Genomic DNA, 21,392 nt, shown 5'->3' with positions numbered 1-21,392 from the left:
CTAAATTTGAGTCTGTAACTAAGCTTCTGGTCAGTTTATTTGACAGTAGCTAATGAATTAAAAGAAAGTGAATTAAATCATTTGTTATTGTCCAAGTGTTAATCTGACACATAAAAAACTACTCCCCCTCCTTTTTCTTTTTTTTTTTTCCTATACCTAAAATCTAAATCATGGTGCTTCTTTGCAGTAAAGAAGCTGGAAATGGATGTTAGAGAGTCCAACTGCTTTGAGTTAATGCATTTGATGTTATATTTGGATCATGCAAGCAATGTATGATTTATGCAGTCATGATTGCTTTAGACACGTGACTAAACCTACCACAATTTTTCGGAGCAATTGAGCAGTACAGTAATACAAAGAAAAAGATTTTGAGCACTGGTCTTCTCAAGTGAGATAATGGCAATTGTGGCTGCTCAGTGCCTGATCACGGTCTAATACATGCAATATTAATGTGTGCTCATATGGTGCCCATTCACTGTCTGTGATAATTGTGGTATACACTGGCAATTTAAACAAAGGAGGAATTCACTTAGGTATATTCTTGCAGCTGTGCATTTTACTGTTTCGCTGCAGTGATTTCCCCAGCAACCTTGACTATATAATAAGTTAGTTCATGCAAATGAATGCATCTGTCTTCATTCCTCTTTGCCATGAGTTCATTATGCATACATTAAACCTGGAGGAATAAGTTACAGAGATTGATTAGAGAGTTACGGAGAATAGGTTAGCAGCCAAGAAATGCCTGAATTATTCCTGGTTTGTTTGCTTTTTTTCCTATTGGCAAAAGTCTTTAACAGAAATAGTATATCCTTGTGGATTTAAATGCTTATTGGCAGCTAAAGTTATCAGTATTCCTGTGATTCAGCAAATTTTAATATAAGCCAGTAGCTTATTTTATAGTTCTTTAACTCTGGTTCTTTGGCTTTGACGGTACGTTTTCTTCATACTGAATGTCGAGTAAGTTAATGGTCCTTTTGTCACAGGCACTTCTTTCTATATAACACCAAATGAAAAGTTTCAGTGCATCCTGTTTGTCAGTAGTTGCTGCATACTAAATTCACCCCTTAGCCATTCTTACAACTTTAGTTTTATATCAGAATGAAGTATAGAGAAAAGATGAATCATTACCAAATCTCTTTTTAAAATACTCATAGCTGTGTATTTTTTCAGCCTATCTTTGAGCTATTGCCTTCCAAACATCAGTATTTCTGTGTTATGCTTTTGACAAAGGTAGAGAGTAAGCAGACCATCAACATGTCATTGGCCACTGAGCACAAAGGACAGCAGGTAAAATCTGTAGGAAGTGTCCACTAGGGTTGTCTAATCTTCCACACAGAGACTTTGATAAGCACTTTGCCATGCTGTATCTCCCTCCACACTACAGAGTGGAAAGGGAGAGTGCACGTATCATTCAGCTTTGACTATCCTACAAACAGGCACATGGTCCCTAAAAACTTGGAATATCTGCTTATTAGTCCAAGACTAGGAAATGTTGCACTGGCCCACTCCTCCGAATGGCACCTTTGCTACAGAAAATTGCAGTCTCAATATACACTTGAAAATTCAGCAACTATCATTGACTGCTTGCACAACCATTTATCCAAAAAGGAATGATACAGCTACTACATTCTTTTCTGATCCTTCTGCGTCCATTTTACCATGATATAAGTGAGCTCAGCTCCATGTAAAAAAAAAAAAAAAAAAAAAAAAAAAGGAAAACTGATATTACTTATTAACTATGATGTTAAATTATGTATCAACTGTAGGCCATTACAGGCAACTCAGATTACCTTTAGTAAAAATAAATGGTGACTCAGATGGAAAAATGGGATGTAATGACACTATTGCTAAAACTTACGTAGTAGCCAGAGGTCAGGAGGATTTAAAACATTGAAAGAAGCTGGAAAACATGTCTTAAATGTCAAAAACCTAAGCAATTTGGGCAGCTCTTAATCTAAAATGGGAAGAAGATTAAAGACTGATTTGATCCGAGTTTATGGTTATGTATCTTCAGGGATATTCTGAATGTAATGGCGGGAGTATAACGAGATCTTAGGATTGGAGACTTATCTACTCAAATTCAAATAGAAATTACCAGTGTGCATAGCAATTTTCCATCTTTCAAAGTTGTGTTGGATATCTTTTTGAAAGATATGCTGTACCTATGGATATGTGATTCCATGATATTCTATTTCTCTGCTTGTGTCACCCAGGTGATCAAGGAATGAGTTCGTTCTCAATGGCTCTTTCCTGCCTTGTGATACACAAATGCAATTGATCCTGTAACAATTCTGCATGATCCATTTTGGTATCTGTAGAAAGCAGAGACATTGGGAGAGTCAGACTGCTTTTGTGGGCAATGCTGTCTCAGTAGAAATGAACACTGATTAGCATGAGTTCTCCTGGTGCTAATTTTTTAGTACAGCAAATAGGAAACTGGGAGTGAATTCATCAGAATTATGGGAAGAAAGTGAATAAATCAAAATGTCACATCAGTGCCTATGCTGTTCTATACAGCAGCATTTCCAGTAGGAAAAGGAAGAGAATTATTGAGGCCCTCATCAAACTCAGGCAGAAATGTAGAGAAAAGTAATGTCATGCAGTCTGTCCTTTCTTCATCGATTGCATCCAGCAGTGATGCACAGATGTGTTCAGGGAAGCACTTCAAAACATGGGCCACTTTTCAAAAAGACAGGTGTTTTGTCTGCTTTGGGAGGCAGAGACTTTAGGTAACTATAGATTTTAGATCCAGCTCAAAAGTACTTCCTACTTGTTTTAGAAATAGCGTGGTCAGCAGTGCTAGGGAGTTGATTGTCCCTCTGTACTCAGCTCTGATGAGGCCACACTTGGAGTACTGTGTTCAGTTTTGGGCCCTTCACTACAAGAAAAATACTGAAGCCCTAGAGCATGTCCAGAGAAGGGGAACGGAGCTGTGAAGGGTCTGGAGAAGCTGAGGGAAGCAGGGATTTAGTCTTGAGATAGCTCAATGGAGACCTTATGGCTCTCTTTAACTGTCTGAAAGGAGGTTGTGGTGGGGTAGGGATCAGCCTCTTCTCTCAGGTAACAGCAACAGGACAAGAGGTAATGGCTTTAAGTTGAACCAGGGGAGGTTCAGGTTGGATATTAGGGAAAAGTTTCTTCTCAGAAAGAGTGGAACAGGCATCCCAGGGAGGTACTGTAGACAACATATAGATGTGGCACTGAGTGACATGATTAGTGGGCATGATGGAGGTGGGATGATGGCCAGACTTAGAGGTCTTTTCCAATCTTAATAATTCTGTGATTCTACTCATTACCTTCCCAAGCAAAAAACTGACATTGTGTGGAAGCAGATTTTATCTTTGGAAAGCTCTGAAATGTGTATTGAAGAGGTTGTTAAGGTTGAGACCATTAAGTCATTCATCACTGTGCTTTTTGTGCTGAAGCCTCCTTTGTCCTTGCTTCAGAAAACTCTGCCTTGACAGTGTGGTGGGCCTCAAGGTGGAACAGATCCTTACCAAAGATAAGGAAGTAGATCACTGCAAAGGCTCAAGCAATGCAGGTGGCAATCGACATATACATACATACTCTCCCAAGGAATGCTGTCAACAAAAGTGTTAGAAATTCACAGCAAACTCAGAAGATAAATGTGCTGCAACTAGAATACATCGTTGAGTGAATTTGCAGTTCACACTCTGTCTTTATTCTCACTGTGGTACAAAGTGGTGCTCTAGGCTCCTCTTTCTTGTCGGTAACAACAACAAAAAGTTGTATATTGTGATTTCATTAAATCTGCGTCGTCTTAGAGAAATACTTGAAAGTATTCATATTTCCTGGAGACAGATGTTCTAATGTTTTATAAATTTATCAATCGTTTTTTCTCTAATTGAATTTTTCTGCCAAGATTTGCTCAGGGATTATAAATTGTAATTCTGTCATTTTTACACTTAAGATTTGAGCATATCTTACATTCTAAGTCCATTTTAATTAAAATACATTGATTGTTCTTTTATATACTTATAAGAATTCAAGCTTGTAATTTGATTCTTTACCTATAATAGGGGATTATAAAACTTTGATGTTGTATGTTTCCAATTTCTTTCTAAGCAGATGTTCTGGACTGCATTACACCTTTACAGACATCTGCACAAATGCAGAAAACAAGGAGCGCACGAGCAAAAAATGGCAAAAACATACCTTAAAAAGATGATATCCTTCAAATGGCAGTTTTAAACATTTTTAATCCGGTAGCTTCAGCTACTAGAAGAATCAGATGACATCATTTATATTGAGATAACTCAGGTTAATGGTTTTGTATTCACAGTGTATCAATATGAAAACTAGTTATATGTGGTGCCATGCCATACCTGGCTATTTTTGCATTTTCTGACAAATGTTTTCTACCATTCCTATAGAAAGGTGGATTCAGGTAGAAGTGGAACATTGAATCTTTATCACATATCTGTGCTCAGATGGTTGTGCTGCTGCTAGAAATGCACAGGGACAGTTTGTCATAACTGCACACTAGGCTGTAGGATTGAAATCTTATGTCTTAGTAATGTAGTAATGGTTTAACTCTTGTCACTCTCAAAAATGACCTGAAATACAGCTCTTCAACAGCTGATTGTAGGTTTTTCTCAGCCAGTGTCACCAAAAACAATTATTTTTTTGTAGGAAGAATCTTACTCTTATGGCCCTGCTAAACATTTCAGTCCTGAGATGTAATCACTGAAGTTACTGTGTGAGTGGTTCGATGACTGTGTCGTATACTGGATAGCAGTACAGCTCTGCTAACAAACCAATACAGCTTGTCTCACTGAAAATGAAGAGGCTTTCAAATAGTAGTTGTTTGATTTCAAATTTAGGATGTTTATGTTAATTTTGAGTTCTTTAGTGTATAAGCAGGCTTTCAAATTTAGTGCTTATGTTTGATGCTAAATTGAAGAACATCCCTGTTGTCTACTCATGTTTTGATTTGGAGAGATCTCGCTGCTGAGGTATCTCCTTTTTATGCCTAAGAATATGAAAAACATCCCCAGAACCAAGTAATGCAAGAATAAAGCTCTTTTTAGCTATAAGACAAAGCAGCCCAGATGTAGACTGTGCTGCCCTGCCATGTCCTGTAGGTTTAGCATTTTCACTGAGTTGTATCATCATATCCCATATACTGCAGCCTGTGGTGGATCATAAAATATCATTTGCTTTTCTGTGTCATGCTTAGGCCAGGCAGTAGTCAGACTTCGTCCAGTTTATGAATGCTGATGGAAGACATATGTTTTTAAGGTAATATTTCCACAGTGGCAAAGTTGTCCTGTAGACTTGTACACCTCCAGTATAGCTGTCGGTATAGACTGAGTCTATTTTAGGCAAATTTGGTAAGTGTGTGAGCATTACCCATTTCCCTTACTCTCACTGAAAGCTGTACAGCATTTGGGCACTGTCTGTCTATAGGCTTCAGGAGATGGCACAGAGTGGGTTAAGGTCAGCTCCGTGTTTTCAGATTCTCTTCATCATTGTGTTTTTGTCTGCTTGCTTTTTTTTTTTTTTTTTTTTTAAATGAAAATTGAGGTGTTTTAGCAGTTATTGACAGCCAGTCAGGAAAAGGGCAACAAGGAGCAGAGTGTTCATCACCTGCCAACATACCTCTTGTCATACTGAGAGAAATAACACCGACCCACAGGACGTGAAACACTGAGCAGACGTGATGTCCCCAGGATAACAAACTGCTGTCGGTTTCATAAGAATTGACTTTATCTTATGTGGGTTTCCTATTAAGCTGTGAGATGCCTGCTGGAATGTAAAGCAAAATGTTTCCTGTGCAGAATTTCTGCTGACATATAGGGAAAATCCACGCAAGGACAGCACTGACTGTATTTTCAACAGACTTACCAATTACTTACTTATTGATTAGGTATGTCTTTTGGTAGGAAATGGTCAATAACAGCAAGCTTTACTTTCACTTTTAGGTTAGGTTTTGTTTCTGCTCTGTCCTGGCTGCACAGAGCAAACTCATTGGATAGGTACAAGATGCATAGATTTTAGACACTTTCTTGGATCTAAAAATGAAATGTTCACAGAAGGGAACAGAACAACAACAAAAAAACAGCATCTGGAATAAAGGGAAAAGGTTTTCAATTTTACTTTAATATGTAAATTAAGATATAAAACTGTAGGAATATATAAAATAGGTGATAAAATTTTGATTAAGTGTTCTCTTGGCTTTCAAATGTTGTTCTGGGAGAAATTATTTTCTGAATCCTAGTATTAAATCTTTTTTTTGTAAAAGTGAATGTGTTCCATATTCAGAAATCTCATGAGTCAACTTATTTTCCACACTTTTTATTCATTAAAACATGAGATTTACATACATCAAAATGCAGGAAATTACAAAATGGCTGATAGTATTTAAAATTCTTGGAGTTTCATTGTAAAAGTACTCTCCTTGAAGAAGAAACAATTCGACATGATGTTTCGTGGATTTTCCTTACATGCAAGCTATTCTGTTTACTCATCTTCTTACATGGAGATTTACTCATTCCTGTATTTGAACACTTGCTTATCTTTGAAGTATTCTTGTCCCACACTGAGGATCCCTGTAGTCTCCTGGGTTGCAGCCAGGAAAAAAAAAACAAGAGCGTAATGTTTTCTTCAGAGTTCAGCTGCTGTGTACGCTCCACCTTATAGGACTGGAGATATACGCTAAGCTCTTTGGAGTGGAAACTCATTTCCACGTTACGTCTGCATGCGTGCACAAGTGTGCGTGCACGTTTGCACTCCCCATAATGAGCCCATCTCCAGGACGCGGTGGGATTCCCCAGCCCCATGCCACAGGTAGGTGGACAGCCTCAAAGCTGTGGGGACAGGCGTGTGCCCAGGGTCACCCATAGGGACACAGGAAGCACTGGCAGCCCCAGGGTCTCATCCCGTGCTCAGAGCCTGCTGGGAGCTGTGCCGCACCGAGTGCTACTGCGGTTGGTAGTGGTAGGAGGGGAGGAAGCTTGCAAGTGTGTTTCTCAGACTGAAGTGTAAAATGGTATTGATTTGGGCTTTTTTTTATAGACTCGGAACTGTTTTCTCTCGGTGCGATTTCATTTTAGAATAATTCATGTGGTTGGTATCACAGAGATGTGTTGCAAGAACAGTGTTCCTACATCTGATACTTATGAACTGGTTGTGGAGGAGGAAGATACTGTTGCCTAAACTCATGTCTTCTATTTAGCTTGCCATTAAACAAAAGTCTTGTAAATTGAACTCCTATTTTCCTTATAAATTATAAGAAATCTGGAAATAGGTTCTTTGTCTTTCCTTCTGATGCTGACTATGCTAATGTTGTTAGTGCTGTGGGGGTGCATGTGGGAAAGAGCGGACCCCAGAGCCTTCTGACTAATTAGGAGCTTTCTGGTTGGCAAGTAATGAATTATGAGTGAGCTGACACATGAATTGTGGTTTTAACCCACAAAAAGTAATGTAGCTTTTTGGTACGTAGAGAATAGAGACTGACCTTGTGTTGTTTAAAGAATAGCACATAAGGATGCCATTACTTGTTAGAAAGGAGGTTGTAGAGATAAAGTCCCTGTCTTGTTCTGATATTGGGCATTTTGATAATATTCCTGTGGGATTAGTCTGTAGTAATAATGTAGAAGGAGTGCAGATGAGTAAACACACAATATATAGCTTTTGAAAGAGAATAATTGTGTGTGATTTAAAAAAGCAGAGATGAAAAATGGAGACTGGGATATCAAGTTTAAGAGCTCTTTGCAGGACAGCAGTCTGTCATAAACAACAGATTAGACAGATTAATTTGTTCCTGTTATGATTATACTAAAAAGAAAAATAGTGACAAAACCTTTCAGGGGGACAAGCCTAATGAAACTGTTGTGTACTCCTAGATGACCTAATCTGTTTGTTAGATAGCAGTGAGCATTCCTCACCACCTTCCTTTGCAGTGCTAATACATCTCTACTGCCTATCTAGGCAGAGTATATAGAGGTCACTGTCTTTGGCAGAGATATACAGAGATTTGTCAAAATAGATGGTGAGAAGGAGCTAGCCTGGCCATTATTTTCCATGCCAGCAGTTGGAACTGTGTAATAATTAGCTGGTTTAAACCACTTTGTGGATCATCTGTTCCATAGGTCACTTCAAGCAGCAGAGTATTTCCCAGCATTGGTTTGCAAACTCAGAACCTATTTAAAAGATTGAAAAACACAGCAGTATTATGGTATGGCAAAAAATTAGGCAGGCTCAGTGCATTGCTGATATTCTCTATACATGTTTTAGCAAAGTGTTTGTTGAACAAAATTCTTAGAGAGTCCTGAGAATTAGATTGTAATACTGAGGAGTTACGGGGAGGGTTTGGATTGGAAGAGATGGGAAGGATGGGAATTATCCTGAATCCAGACCTCATAATCAAGTAAACTCAGAATGAACAAGTAGAGCACACCAACCCAGCACCTGAGGTTGTAATGTGCATCGTGGGTGCAACTGTACAGTGTTTCTGGTTGCAGTAAGTACAATGTGTGACTCCTATAAAACTGTGAATACTTGCAGGTATTTTATAAAACTGAAAATAGTGTTTTGTTCCATAGCGTCTCTTACTGCTACGCAACTTGTCTATATGTTCGTATGCAGATAATCACAACTGTTCTTTCTGAACTGTCAGAATGGCCAGATGTGCACAAACGTTATTGTGGAAGCTCAGTAGCTTTCAGTTGGTGCTTGAAACTCTTCTGTTGCCAGGCAAGTTATATGCATGAGGTAGCTGTGCTACTCTCCGAGACTGAATGGGGAGGGACACATCTTGAACAGTCTCATGGTCTCTTGTCATCTACCTTATTATAATAAATCTTCCACTTTTGGCATAGTTGCTTAAAAGTTAGACCAACTCTTGCTATTGACTGAATACAATGCATAAGTTTTTCTTAGTAGGAGCTTTTTAAGCTTAAGAAAATTCTTACCCAAGCACTTAAGTCATACTGTACAGTGGTAGAAATGTGAATAATTGAAGTGAGGTCATCACCAAACAGAATGGAAAGAAGAGCCTGTCAGCCACCTAGGATGGAGCAGGGACCCTCCATAGGGTGATGTCATGTCTGCAACAGATTCAGCAGTTAAAACAGTACTGAAGTTGACAGAATACCAGGGCTTTAGCTCCTCTGAATGCATTTCTCTGCCCTCTGGTGTTACTTCTATATTGCTCAGGCCTGGCAGTTGTTGTTCAGGGCAGCTGTTCTTCATCTTGAGGTTATGACATATGAGGTTGTCTTCTCAGTCATACAGGCAAGATACTGAAAGACCTTTGCTGCCATTTGTATAGTGCTTATTCTGTGCTTCTAATGGTTATGGGTGGACATACAAATGTATACAATTAACTTGCTTGTTTCTTGGGTTGCTCTTTATCTTTGTCTCACGCTGCCATAGCAAGATTGCTAGTTCATTGCAGTGCTGATATATCATAGTTAGCAGTGTATGCTGGGTGCCGTTTGTATCTGACCACCTAGAAGCTGCACATTTGCACTGAAAAGGAACCAAAGAGATGGATGATCCTTCTGGAATGTCATCATTTTCAGGATTGATCTTTAGGATTTAATATATTTTTTCCCAGAATATCTGGGAAGCTGATGATTTTGATGGATCTTCTCTGAAAACAGTAGGCACAAGGTATGAGTGTCTCATGGCTCCAGCATGGCTGCAGCTGTGCATATGTACATTGACGTATCCAGCCACCTGAAATAAGGCCATTTCTTTTTGAGTGCTCCAGGCTATCTGTTGCAGAGGGCCTGCATTTGTTGAGCTCTGTGAGAGTAGTTTGGCATTTTCAGAGAATGCCAAGTGGGCAAACTCCAGATAGCACGCAACTCCGGAAGACCTTCAGGTACTTTATACCTGATCAGCTAAGAGATCAGAGCTTTAGTCTGCTTGTGTAAGAATAAGCAATAAAACTGATGCATTTAATCTCCACCTGGATTCTTATACGTTCAATTCTTCTGATTATCACTGATGTCTGCAAGTGGCCTAAATTGAGTCTGAAGTTTTCTAGTCCCGTTGTAGCGCTGTGTCTTTTACCCTTCTATTTAGTTTATAAGCTGAAATGCTTTCTGAAGCATAGAAGTTCAGAAGAAGAAACAGAAAATGAGAGGAGATGTTCTAAAATGTGAAACAGCTACCTTTAGTTTAAGTTACTGGGCTTTGTATTTATTGGCTCTGTACAGTATACTAGCATACTGGTGTAGTTTTAATGACCTTTTACAGAATTGTGTCCTTATATGCAAAACCTTGGGAACAGAACTTGTGAATTGTAATATAAAGAATCTCCAGATGTATATATTATTTCTTATGAACATACACAATTGTTTTCTCGGGAAGTAGATGACACTGTAGAAAAGCAACATCTGTGTCATTATTTAATTTTAATAGTGCCAATAATTTTCTTTCACCAGAGGAATTCAAGGGCTCGACGATAGTTGAATTAATGAAAAAAGAAGGCACTACCCTAGGGCTTACAGTATCAGGTGGAATCGACAAGGATGGGAAACCAAGAGTATCTAATCTTCGTCAAGGAGGAATCGCTGCTAGGTAACCATATTTCAGGATACAAAATACATTATAAGATGTGAATGCTTCAGAAATACGTACTTCATCAGAAAGGTCACTCACGAATATCTGATTGTATGCATCTGTAGTGGTAGGCTATCAGACCAGAGAATCTCAGAAATGGCAACAGCTGGTCCCCCTCTTCCCTCAAGGCTACTTTCACAAAAGCTAGAATTACCAGTGAGGTATTTAAAAGTTATCATGAGACTAATTAAGTTTCTTCTAAATTGTAGAAATTTGACCTTTTTTTTTTTTTTTTTTTTTTTTGTCCTTGAATGTAAACTTGAGAGAAGCAGCAAAAAATATTGAGGATAAAATTAAAACTGAAAACCTAACAATAATTGTACCATAATATAATAAATAAGGTAGTTCATCAGCTTGTTTTAAGATTATAAAGAAGTCTGAAGTCACAGCTGCCTTGCATACTACAGAGGAAGATGAAATGCTGTTATACGTGAGCAAAACAGGTCAGGAGATAAAGATCAAGTTAAATCATTCCAAGTAACTGAGCAGAACATATGCTTTTGGGCTATGACCTGTCTCCTATAGCTGTGATGTTAACTATGAAGGCTACTGCTGTCTGAAAAAATAGTTCTGGAAGTATCCCAAAGAGGGAGAGGTAAAGATGGGGAGATGTTTTCCCATATCCTTTGCCTAAACCAGCCAAATTATCCAGTTCCTATTATTGTACATCTGTTTTTGTACATCAGAAATTAATAATGCAACAATGTTCTTTTAATATTTAACAAACTAGACTAGAATAAGTTCTTAAAGGCCACTCTCTGTTTGAAAGATCAACTTGTTTTAATCTAGATGAATAGAAAAAGTTGTTTCTTGCCATTACTAAACAGTAATTTAAGGTAATTAGTTTGGTCCGCCAGGTCTGTCTTTAATTAAATGAATATGTACCTTTTCCTAGGAGTGACCAGCTGGATGTAGGTGACTACATCAAATCTGTGAATGGCATCAACCTGACCAAATTTCGCCATGATGAGATCATCAGTCTGCTGAAGAATGTTGGCGAGAGGGTTGTTTTAGAAGTGGAGTATGAGCTCCCTCCGGTCTGTAAGTAAAAGCAGAGCAACCTGAAACCTATGCAGAATAACAGATGTGTTGTCAGCACTGAGGTGGATGTGGTGGTGATCTTCTTTTGCTAGTGATTTTATATTTTTTTCCTCTGGCTTATTGCAGAATGTGGAAGCAATACAAAAAGTGTTGGCAGTACAGGGGGATGCTCTCAAAGGTGCTCTGAGCATTAGGAGCATAAATCTAGCCAATGACAAAGCTGAGTCTTGTCAACTTCCACTATTTTTTTCTAGTTTCTAGTATTGAGAATTAGATTAGGTGGATTCCAAGACAACACAATCCTTCATGTTATAGTAAGATCTGAGGTGAGACCTATGAATATCTGACTTTATTCCCTCTCTCCACTTACAACACCTTCTGCTTTCCCAGATAATGTATTTTGGGATTTTTCCAGTCACTTCTAACATCAGTTTTAGGCAACATCTTATTTTTGGGACAGAAGACCCAGTGGAGTAGGCTAAAGAGATAGGTAAAACTATACCTATAGAGATAGGTAAAACTGCAAGAATCCTATTAGTGAAATGAAGACTTCTTGTTGAGCAGGATTGTCTTCAAAATGCAAATATAAGTTGACAGCAAAGTGAAAGAGTGCTGTTGAATGTCTTCCTTCCCTCTTATTTGCCCTTTCTTTTTATGTTTATGTTCTCTGGCACAGTGGGAGAAAATCAGTAGGAATTGAGGCTCTCAGGTATTAAATGAAAGCCAGAGTAATGGTAAGCTGGAAACCTGGGGCCTGAAATGATGGAGTAAATGACAGGTGGCACCAAGGGGCTGAACCAAAAACCTTTAAAAGTGTGCATGCTCTTTCATGCTGCTCACTGGAGGGGAGGAGATGAGGTTTTCTGGTGCTTGGCCAGAAGAAAACTGCTAAGCCAAACTAGAAAGCTCTTCTATCCTTAAATAAAGACTTTGATTGCAATAAAAGCCAAAGAATCCATCAGTGCTCAGAAGAGAATGTACTTCCCACTGTTCTGTAGCAGCTGGAGAGTTAGTCTAATTACATATTTGGTTGCTTTTACGACCTCCTGACAATCGCCTTAATGTTTGGAATGTTCTCTGTTGATTAGTGTGTGCCTGTGGTAAGGGAACTTCCTGTTCAGAAACACACTGTTTGAGGTGATGAAGTCAACTGAATTATTTTGCTCGGGAATTATTTTGCTAGAGATGTAGTTGTCATATGAGAATAATTTGTTTTGCACTCACTTAAGTAGGTTTCCTTCATTTTCACCGCTGTTGGCTAATTTGCCACTTTCATCTATAGAAGCAGGAGTTTGCAACAGTAAATTACAGTAGCAGTTATAGTCTTTTTGTTAAGTCCTTGGAACTTCTGATCCCTTCATACAAGCATGGCTAATAACATTGGAGATGATCAGCAGTTTAGTTGTTCCTATTAAAGCTGATGAGCAAGCTAGACAAAGTGACTTCCTATAAGCAAAAGTTTTTTGGGGGGTCGTATGGTGAAGAACTGGCACCTCCTTCCCTGCCCGTACATAATGAAGTTCTACTGCTGTTGTCACAGCTCCCCCTCAGAGAGAGGACTGTTTTGGTTTCTGAGTGGGGAAATGTCAGTACATTAATAATGATGGATTACATCTGGCTGAGCACTGGTAATTCCGCTCTCCCTGGTGCTTCCTTTCCTGGCTGGCAGTGCTCACAACAGGGGGATCCAGCTTCTATTATCAGCACAAGCTACCTCAGCATTTCAGACTGGAACATGAGCTGTCTGCCTTGCATCTACCCTTGTTGCTAACAGCTAAGGGCTTTTTTCACCTCTCAGGCTGAGCTTGGTGTGAAAGTACAGCCGCCTGAGTGGTCACTGCTGAAGTGGAAGGATGCTGTGTGCCCTTCCTCACTGCTGAGCTACGTGGCTTCCCTTTCCCCAGTGGGGGCCACAAGCTACACCAAGCAGACAGCAAGTGCAGATATAGCTTGTGCTGTATACTGGGCTACTTCCAGTTGATAGGGATAAAGAAAGAGTTGTCCTCTTCTCTCTATAATTTCATCCTTTTCTATCAATGAAGGGTTTCTAATTGAAAATGAACTGTGTGGATGTTGATAACACCATCCTGATATTTGAGTTGCAGCAGAAATTACTGCAAGACAAAGCAGTGCTTTGGAGAGTCATCTCTTGTTTTCCTAAGGAAATGAGATTTATGTTATTTCACAGGCTTGTTTTTCTGGTTTCCTACCGTAACTTTAAAATTTTCTGGTTATAGTTAATCAAGTCTAATGGGGATTGAAGGACTCTGGGGAAAAAAAGTACATTCCTGTATGTTTCATGAAGGTAGGCACTTGGGCAGAAGGATCCCAGGGCAGGAAGCATCCCGAGGGAGAGGCAGGAAGAGCCAGGAGGGCAGTGCTGCTCTTTGGGGCCGCACATGGGCTGTCAGCATGCACCTTGGGGCAGTTGTTACAGGGACCTGGGAAACTGGGATTATTGCAGGCTGGGGCTTTGCAGGATATAAGTTTTATTAGTTCTGCACCTCACAGAGCATTCATTTTATGCAGTTTGTTATTTTTTGTTTTTATCTTTGTGTGTTGTGCAGTTTGGTACTAGATGATCTTTGAGGTCCCTTCCAACCCAAGCCATTCTATGATTCTATCAAACACATTAAAAATCTTGACCTGTAAAGAATCTGGCACAAAATTATCTCAAAATAAAGTGTGAGCTTTAATGACAGATCTTTGGTCTGACTGTTCTGTAATAGAATCCAATTGTGTGGCCACAAAGAAAATGGCTAGCTTGGTTTGGAAAAGGTGTAAATCAATCTGAATAATAATAATAATTAATAATAGTGTGGATTGTTTTTCTTTTTTTAGCTGTACAAGGCACAGGTGTCATCTTCAGAACTGTGGAAGTTACTTTACATAAAGAGGGGAACACTTTTGGGTTTGTAATAAGAGGTGAGTTACTGAATGTGAACACCTTTTTGAGAAAAGAAGCAATAAGATTCCATAGCACTTAGAAATTATTTCAGGATTTATGACTTACAGTTTGTTAAAAAATCTCTGTGATTCATGTATTACTTCTTCCATACATTAATGTACTGCTTTTATGAGCTGCTCTAATTTTTGTTTATGGAACAACAGTAATTAATCCTCTATGCCACAAGAACATGAATAACTTCATTTCACACCAGATTCTGCTACCACCAAAATCTGCAGGAAGTTGTTCAATAGATGCACATGAAGTACGGGTATTTTTTTCTCAGCACAGCAAACATTGCAGAGGAGTAATTTTTCACAATAAGATCAAATTTAGAGAGTGAAGTTTCTAAGAAAGTAATATACCTTTAGTAAGAGTCACTCTGTATAAAGAAACATCTGTACAATACAATAGGTTGATTTTTTTTTTTCCAGTAAAAATCATGGGAGGTTCGTATTAATTGCTTCATCAGTTTTTGCTCTTTTTAGCCCATATATAAGTATGCAAGCTGCAAACCTTAGCATTTGAATATGAGCTTTCATAAAATGCATAAAATGAAGGTGTGCTTTCTCTCACTTTTGTTTTTCTAGGTGGAGCACATGATGACAGAAATAAATCTCGTCCTGTTGTAATAACATGTGTTAGACCCGGAGGGCCTGCTGACAGGTACAATTCATCTTTCCCTGTAATGCAAGTGAAAGAGAAATAGAGAAAAGTGAATTGTTTGGGATAGAAGTTAAGATGTGGAGTGAAGTAGATGTATTCAAACCTGTTCCTTTGAAATTTATGCATTTACCTGTAGTAATAATAACAGTAATAGGAAACCACAGTGGCTCAGCACATCGCAGTGTGGTGTGAACTTAAGTTAACAGAGCATCTTGCATGTTCCAAGGCTACTCATTAAACACTTGCAAAAATTAACCTAAAATTATTAGAGGAAATCTCTGTAATAGGTCAGAGCACAATCTTTGCAGCCTTCAAACAAGATCTTAATTATGCTTTTTATACACGAACACCACAATCTTTTTCTCTTGCACTCCAGAAAAATACTTTTATGTCTTTGGGTGTTGTTGTGCTATTGTTTTAAGACTCTTATGGATATCTGCATGTGAGCTCATACGTGACTTCACTGGAAAACTTCTGAGTATATATGTGTGGTTTGGCCCAAAGAATGTGTTTTTGTGTAATATCACCTACGTAAAGAAAGAATATTCACTTTATGTTTGTGTTTGATTCATATTTTCAAAAAATCATATTTGTTTTCTTAATTCATTAAAGAAATTGGCAGTTGTTTTAAAGCAGCCTGGTGTTCTATAGCTCATGTTGACATTTTTGCATTTGGAAACATTAGTTGAGAAGTAAATGTTTCAGGAGAGCTTTTGTCTTTTATCCCTCTCCTGCCTCCCCACTTTCATCACCCTTGCCTTCTTGTTTTTCTCCTTCATTCTTAAGCTGGCACTGTTAGTGCTTCACTTGCTATTATAATTCTGAGTATGTTATAAGCCCAGGAGACAGTGAACATTTATAGACAAATTTCTTTTGGATAGGAGGAAAAGGAAATGAAACTATCCAAGTAGGGGGTATTTTGAAGAAAATCAGAAAATGGACATTCCTATTTTGCAGTCTGCTTCTTTTCTCATGTGTTTGTAATACCTTGTATATATTTCTAGGAAAATATCTGAAAATATCAAAGTAGGCGTCTATGTGTGTATGAAAGAGGACTTGCGTGGACAAGGCAGAAACAAAGCATATGCTGAAGCAGAAGCTATACTTGGTTGTTATTTAACATGACTTGATTATTTAGCTATGTGTTAAGCTGTTTTCCAGTCACTGACTTTCCAATTAAAGCAATTTCCTTTCCACTGTGCCCTCTGTACGTTCTCACTGTCAAAGTAAATGTTAAGTGTTAAGAGGGATGAATGTCAAGAGAGGGTGTGAGAGAATTGCTTTTCATAAATGGTATTATCTCCAAATCAATTTGTCTTATATTAATAAAGATCTTTTTTTTTTTAATTTCCCTTCAGAGAGGGCACAATCAAACCTGGGGACAGATTACTGAGTGTTGATGGAATCCGACTGCTTGGAACAACACATGCTGAAGCTATGAGTATTCTCAAACAGTGTGGACAAGAGGCAACTCTGCTGGTGGAATATGATGTTTCAGTAATGGGTATGTTGAGGAGTGGGACTTCAGTTGTGGGAACCATCTGTGCTGTTTTGCTGCCTGTTCTTGGTGAGCTATTTTAGAATTGATTGTGACCTACTATGCTCCTAGCAGCAATGATATTCCCTTCTACACCGTATCATTAATCTTGGGTTCATAAAGAGGTGAGCAGTATTTTACTGCAATTTAGCATTCTGACATGGTTTGTAGAGTGAAACCATAGTATGGATTCTAGTAAAGTAACTTTTCCAGTGACTAACTTATAATAAAGGTTAATGAAGTGTAAGGATTTCTGTGTCACATGGAAGAGGGTTTACTTGCCCTTACAGGAATTCTTTTACCTTTTGCCATTGCAAGGTAGCGGGCAAGCCATTATAAAAAGACACTAAAGTGCCACAGTGGGGAAGAGTTGTTAAGAAATATAGAGATAACAAGTCGTGACTTAATAAATGACCTTGCAGTTCATACAAACTACTGTTGAACTTACCAATGATATTGGAGGATTTTTGGAAAGTGAAGGAGAGCAGATGATTTTTCACAACAATTTTGGGAATTAGTTATTTCCATGTAACTTTGGAAAGCATCATATCCCTTCCTTTTTTGCAAGACAGAAAATTGGTGGCAGCAAGAAATAGAAATACTCACCAGTCAGACCAAAGCATTTCTTCTCTGGAGATCTTTCTCTTCTTTTCCTCCTCAGTTCCACAGTCAGATTTTGAGCCTAGTAGAAAATTGGCCTCATAGGAATTTCTGAAATAGCACTGTCGAACTTCAAAGCCTTGGGAAACATCAGTACTTAGAAAAATGGTATATTTGTTTATTCTAGAACAGTTTTCTTTGTTTTTTCCAAGGCATGGGTCTTTTTTGTTATAATACGTATATTTGTTTACTTAACTATCCAGAATGGAATGACAGTTTTGCTTGATGTCTATCAGACAAGATTCATGTCCAATAGCTCTGCATGTGTGCAGGAACCTCCTGTGTGGAAAATGAAATGCAGATGATCTTGTACCTGAAGTAGACTAGAATTCAGGTGTTTTCAGTTGTTTCTTCTTTTTCTTTGGAAGATGGTGAATTACCAAATGTTATTTATCATCAAAGTTTCAAACAGATTCTTCGTACTCCACTTTCTCTAAAAGAGAGATTTCACTGAAATGAATCCCTGGCTTTAAACAGCCAAAGTTCCCATCTAGGCCTTTATTACAGAAAAAACTCCCATCCTCGTTCTCTTACATAGCTCAGAGAGACAGCCTCAATTTCAGTGAGGATCTTATAGAAATCTGGCAGGTTTGCATGAGGAGAAAATCATTTGATGAGAACCTCTGTTGTGCTCTAGATTGTACATTGCACAAGGCAGAAACCTTCTTTTCTGTGATATTCAAATAGAGCTCAATGCAGGAGGATCTTAGCTGGGAACTGTGGGCTTACAACTGTGTAGGCAGTACCTTCCTATTCATCTCTTAATGTTATTTGCTCTCTGAATAAACTCTGCTGCCTCCCTTTTGTTCTCAGTAACAAATCTTGATTTATTGTTCATCTGAAGCCATTTCATAGAATCACAGAATCATGAAATGACTTGGTTTGGAAGGAACCTCAGAGATCACCTAGTTCCAATCCCCTTCCAGGGCCCTGGGCTTCAGGCTGCCCAGGGCCCCATCCAGCCTGGCCTTGAGCGCCTCCAAGGATGGAGCATCCAAAGTTTCTCTAGACAGCCTTATCTTTCTCTAGCCAGGGCCTTATCACATCCTCTCAGTGAAAAATTTGCCCCTGGTATCTTATCTAAATTTCTCTTTTCTTCCTACCTTGCTGGTAATTAATGCATTATCCTATGGAAACTGAAGGAGGTGGAAGAATATGAGGCTTGTGAAGATAGAAAGAAAAAAAGAGAAAGGAACCACACATGGGAAATGTATGTGATAGTATTCTGCAATGTCAGTGAGAAAAATAAGGAGGGATCTGTGAGGCTCTCCCTCTAATAAGTTACGATTTTTTTAGATTTTACCAACCTCCCAGCTCTTTTATTACTTTTTCCAGTGTGTATACCATGTATAGTTTTCCAGTGGTATTGTAACAATTTTTGTTTGGAAGCTTTATTTCCTTTTTGCAGTTACTTTTTGAGTAGACCATGTCCCAGAGAGTGAAAATCACTCATCCTATTCTATTCTAATCAAATAGTGTTGACTGAAACAAATTTAATAATTTGGCCTACTAAGAGTAAAGCAACAATCCAAAAGTTCTATTCTACAGGATCCTCCCAGTATAAACTTTCAGTAGAACAACTTACTCCCAGAGATGTAGTTGTACCATTATTTGCTTTGAAATCTCCTTTTCTGTTAGAAGATGGCTATATCCTATAAAGTAACATTTTGTGTGACCAGAACTGGAAAGAGCCATAAAATATATTCTGATAGCATGAAATTGGAACTTAATTTGAAAAGGTTACAGAAGATGAAGAAAATAATCCTGAGCTATTTTTCAGCTACAATTCTGTGGTGTGTTGCTGACATTTATACTCCTGTAAGCATAAGCCATTTCAAAGGTGCTGTATTTCTTTAAGTTTTGTTCCTTCTCTTGAAGTCTTCAAGAGGTCACTTGGGAAGCTTGTCTGCTTTATTGGTTCTGGAACTGAGACAAATTTGAGGGGGAAAAAAAAGCATCAAGGGGTTCTATGGAAGGGTATGTAAGTGTGTATATAATGTAGGAGATGTGGCTAGTTCCACTGAATTCTCTGGAGTTACACTTGTGCTTGTTTATATATATTCTGAAGTATCTTGCTCAGCTGGGTCCTAAGAAGTATACTTGTCAAATTGGGTCCCTGGAGAAAAGAGGAAAACAGAATTTCTGCAGAAATCTCTTATAACTAGTTGAAAGTTACATTTGCAGTTGTGGTAGTCTACCATATGCATTTCTGTCTTCTAAAACACCTCCAATCATAAGCAGCTTAGTTACTTCTTATCGGTATTAGAGGAGACTACTTGCATTTTTTTTTAATTCTGTGGAGCTTTAATAATACTATACTTCAGTGTGTGCAGAGGAAATGGGTGTGATGAATTGCTCTAAACCCCCCTGCTAAGCAGGTTCCCTACAGTAAGTTGCACAGGAAGCATCCAGGTGGGTTTTGAGAATCTTCTAAGAAGGAGACTCCACAGCCTCTCTGGGCAGCCTGTTCCAGTTCTCTGTCACCCTCACAGTAAAGAAATTTTTCTTCATGTTCAGTCTGGAAAAGTATGAAGTCGAATGGCTTTTGAAATAACAGATGCAGGAAGTTTTCTACAGGGTGTGTACAATGAATCTAGTTTCTCTGAAATCTGTAAACCTGTTACAGAATTGATTTTAAGTAAAAACACTGTTTGTAAATAAAGAATTACCATCTTATACTGAAGCAACTGCTGGCATTGACTTAGATGTCTATCAACTTGGGCCTGAACTTAGACATCTTTCACTTTAGTTAGCCATATGAATTTCATAATGTCTTATATCATAGAGTGGATAAGCTCTGTATCACACTTCTCTAAGAAACTGGGGCTTCCCAGTAAGGAAGTGAATGTGAGTGACTAATGTATATAGACTGCAGTGGTAATAACAAGCTGCAAGCAGTGGTTCACACTGTCCTCTTATAAAATGAGGAACAAAAGCTTATCATTACACTCGTGGAAATGGAGAAAATGCAGTTTACCTTCAGATTTCCCAAAAGCTGCCATAATGCATCTGGGATGTCTGTATTCTCTGTAATTGAGGTTGCTTGGACATCTGCTCTGTTAATCTTCCATATATACTCTGAAAGGGAGCCTTCAGGAGGGTTCAAAAATAGTGGCTGTCCTGAGCTTGAAGTCTGGCCCATAACATTTTTGCATAGCTTTAGTTTATCAGTTGCTGCTGTTGAGCCTTTTGAAATCTGCTTTTTAAATCTTGAATGTTCTTGCTTGGGTAATCTTTGAATTAAGGATCCTTAACACTATTGGTTATTGCCAGAACTTCAGCATAAAAATAAGCCTTGTTGTTGTTAACTGTTTGTATCTGAGAGACATAAGAACTTTCTATATCATCTTTTCACTTTTCACTGGGTGTTTCTTTGTTCAAGCCACATGTGCCTGTAATCTTCAGGAATGAAGGAACATATTGCTCGTTCTAATTCCATATGTTAATCTGGTTTATTTAACAAATGTTGCACTTGTCTGAGCCAGAACAGATTTACTGAAATGTGTCATCCTGTAATTGTTCTGTGCAAAGATGGTCAGCTGACATTTCACTCCTGAGTTACCAGAATCATGCTGATACAGAGCCACTCATTTTTAGCTAGGACGGCACCCTCGGTTTGCTGAATTCTACACTTCACCATTGATACAACTTTACGGAATGGGAAATATTCATGCAGTCATTTGGTAATAAATCTGACAGCAGTTTGACAGATACAGTCCATCTTTTTGCCTTTAACTTCAGCCATTTGAAAAGTAAAAAAGGGCAGTAATTTTATGAGACTACAATTTACAGTTTACTTCTATTTACAGAAACCTGCCTCAGCATCCAGTAATTATGACAAAAATTCAATGCCTGACAAAAAGAGTAGTAGGGGAAGGAAGCTTGCATTGGATGATGTCATCTGTGATCCAGTGTAGACTCTGAGTGATTTTTGCAAGATGAGAA

At 38.4% G+C, this 21,392-nt stretch overlaps 1 protein-coding gene across 7 annotated transcripts in view; it reads left to right on the top strand.

Annotated features, from left to right (window-relative positions):
* GRIP1 (glutamate receptor interacting protein 1) overlaps positions 1–21,392 on the top strand; it is a 313,106-nt gene that overhangs the window by 227,532 nt on the left and 64,182 nt on the right. For all 7 annotated transcript variants that reach the window (XM_090138417.1, XM_090138407.1, XM_090138396.1 and 4 more), the window contains exons 3-7: positions 10,419–10,554; positions 11,492–11,637; positions 14,479–14,562; positions 15,175–15,250; positions 16,609–16,754. In XM_090138417.1, the coding sequence (XP_089994543.1) occupies positions 10,419–10,554; positions 11,492–11,637; positions 14,479–14,562; positions 15,175–15,250; positions 16,609–16,754 (588 nt within the window). The remainder of the gene's footprint in view (positions 1–10,418; positions 10,555–11,491; positions 11,638–14,478; positions 14,563–15,174; positions 15,251–16,608; positions 16,755–21,392) is intronic.

The sequence above is a fragment of the Phasianus colchicus genome, chromosome 1 (genome assembly GCF_987193195.1).
Source record: "Phasianus colchicus chromosome 1, bPhaCol1.hap1.1, whole genome shotgun sequence".
Lineage (NCBI taxonomy): Eukaryota > Metazoa > Chordata > Aves > Galliformes > Phasianidae > Phasianus > Phasianus colchicus.
This window is presented reverse-complemented; position numbering and strand designations above follow the sequence as displayed.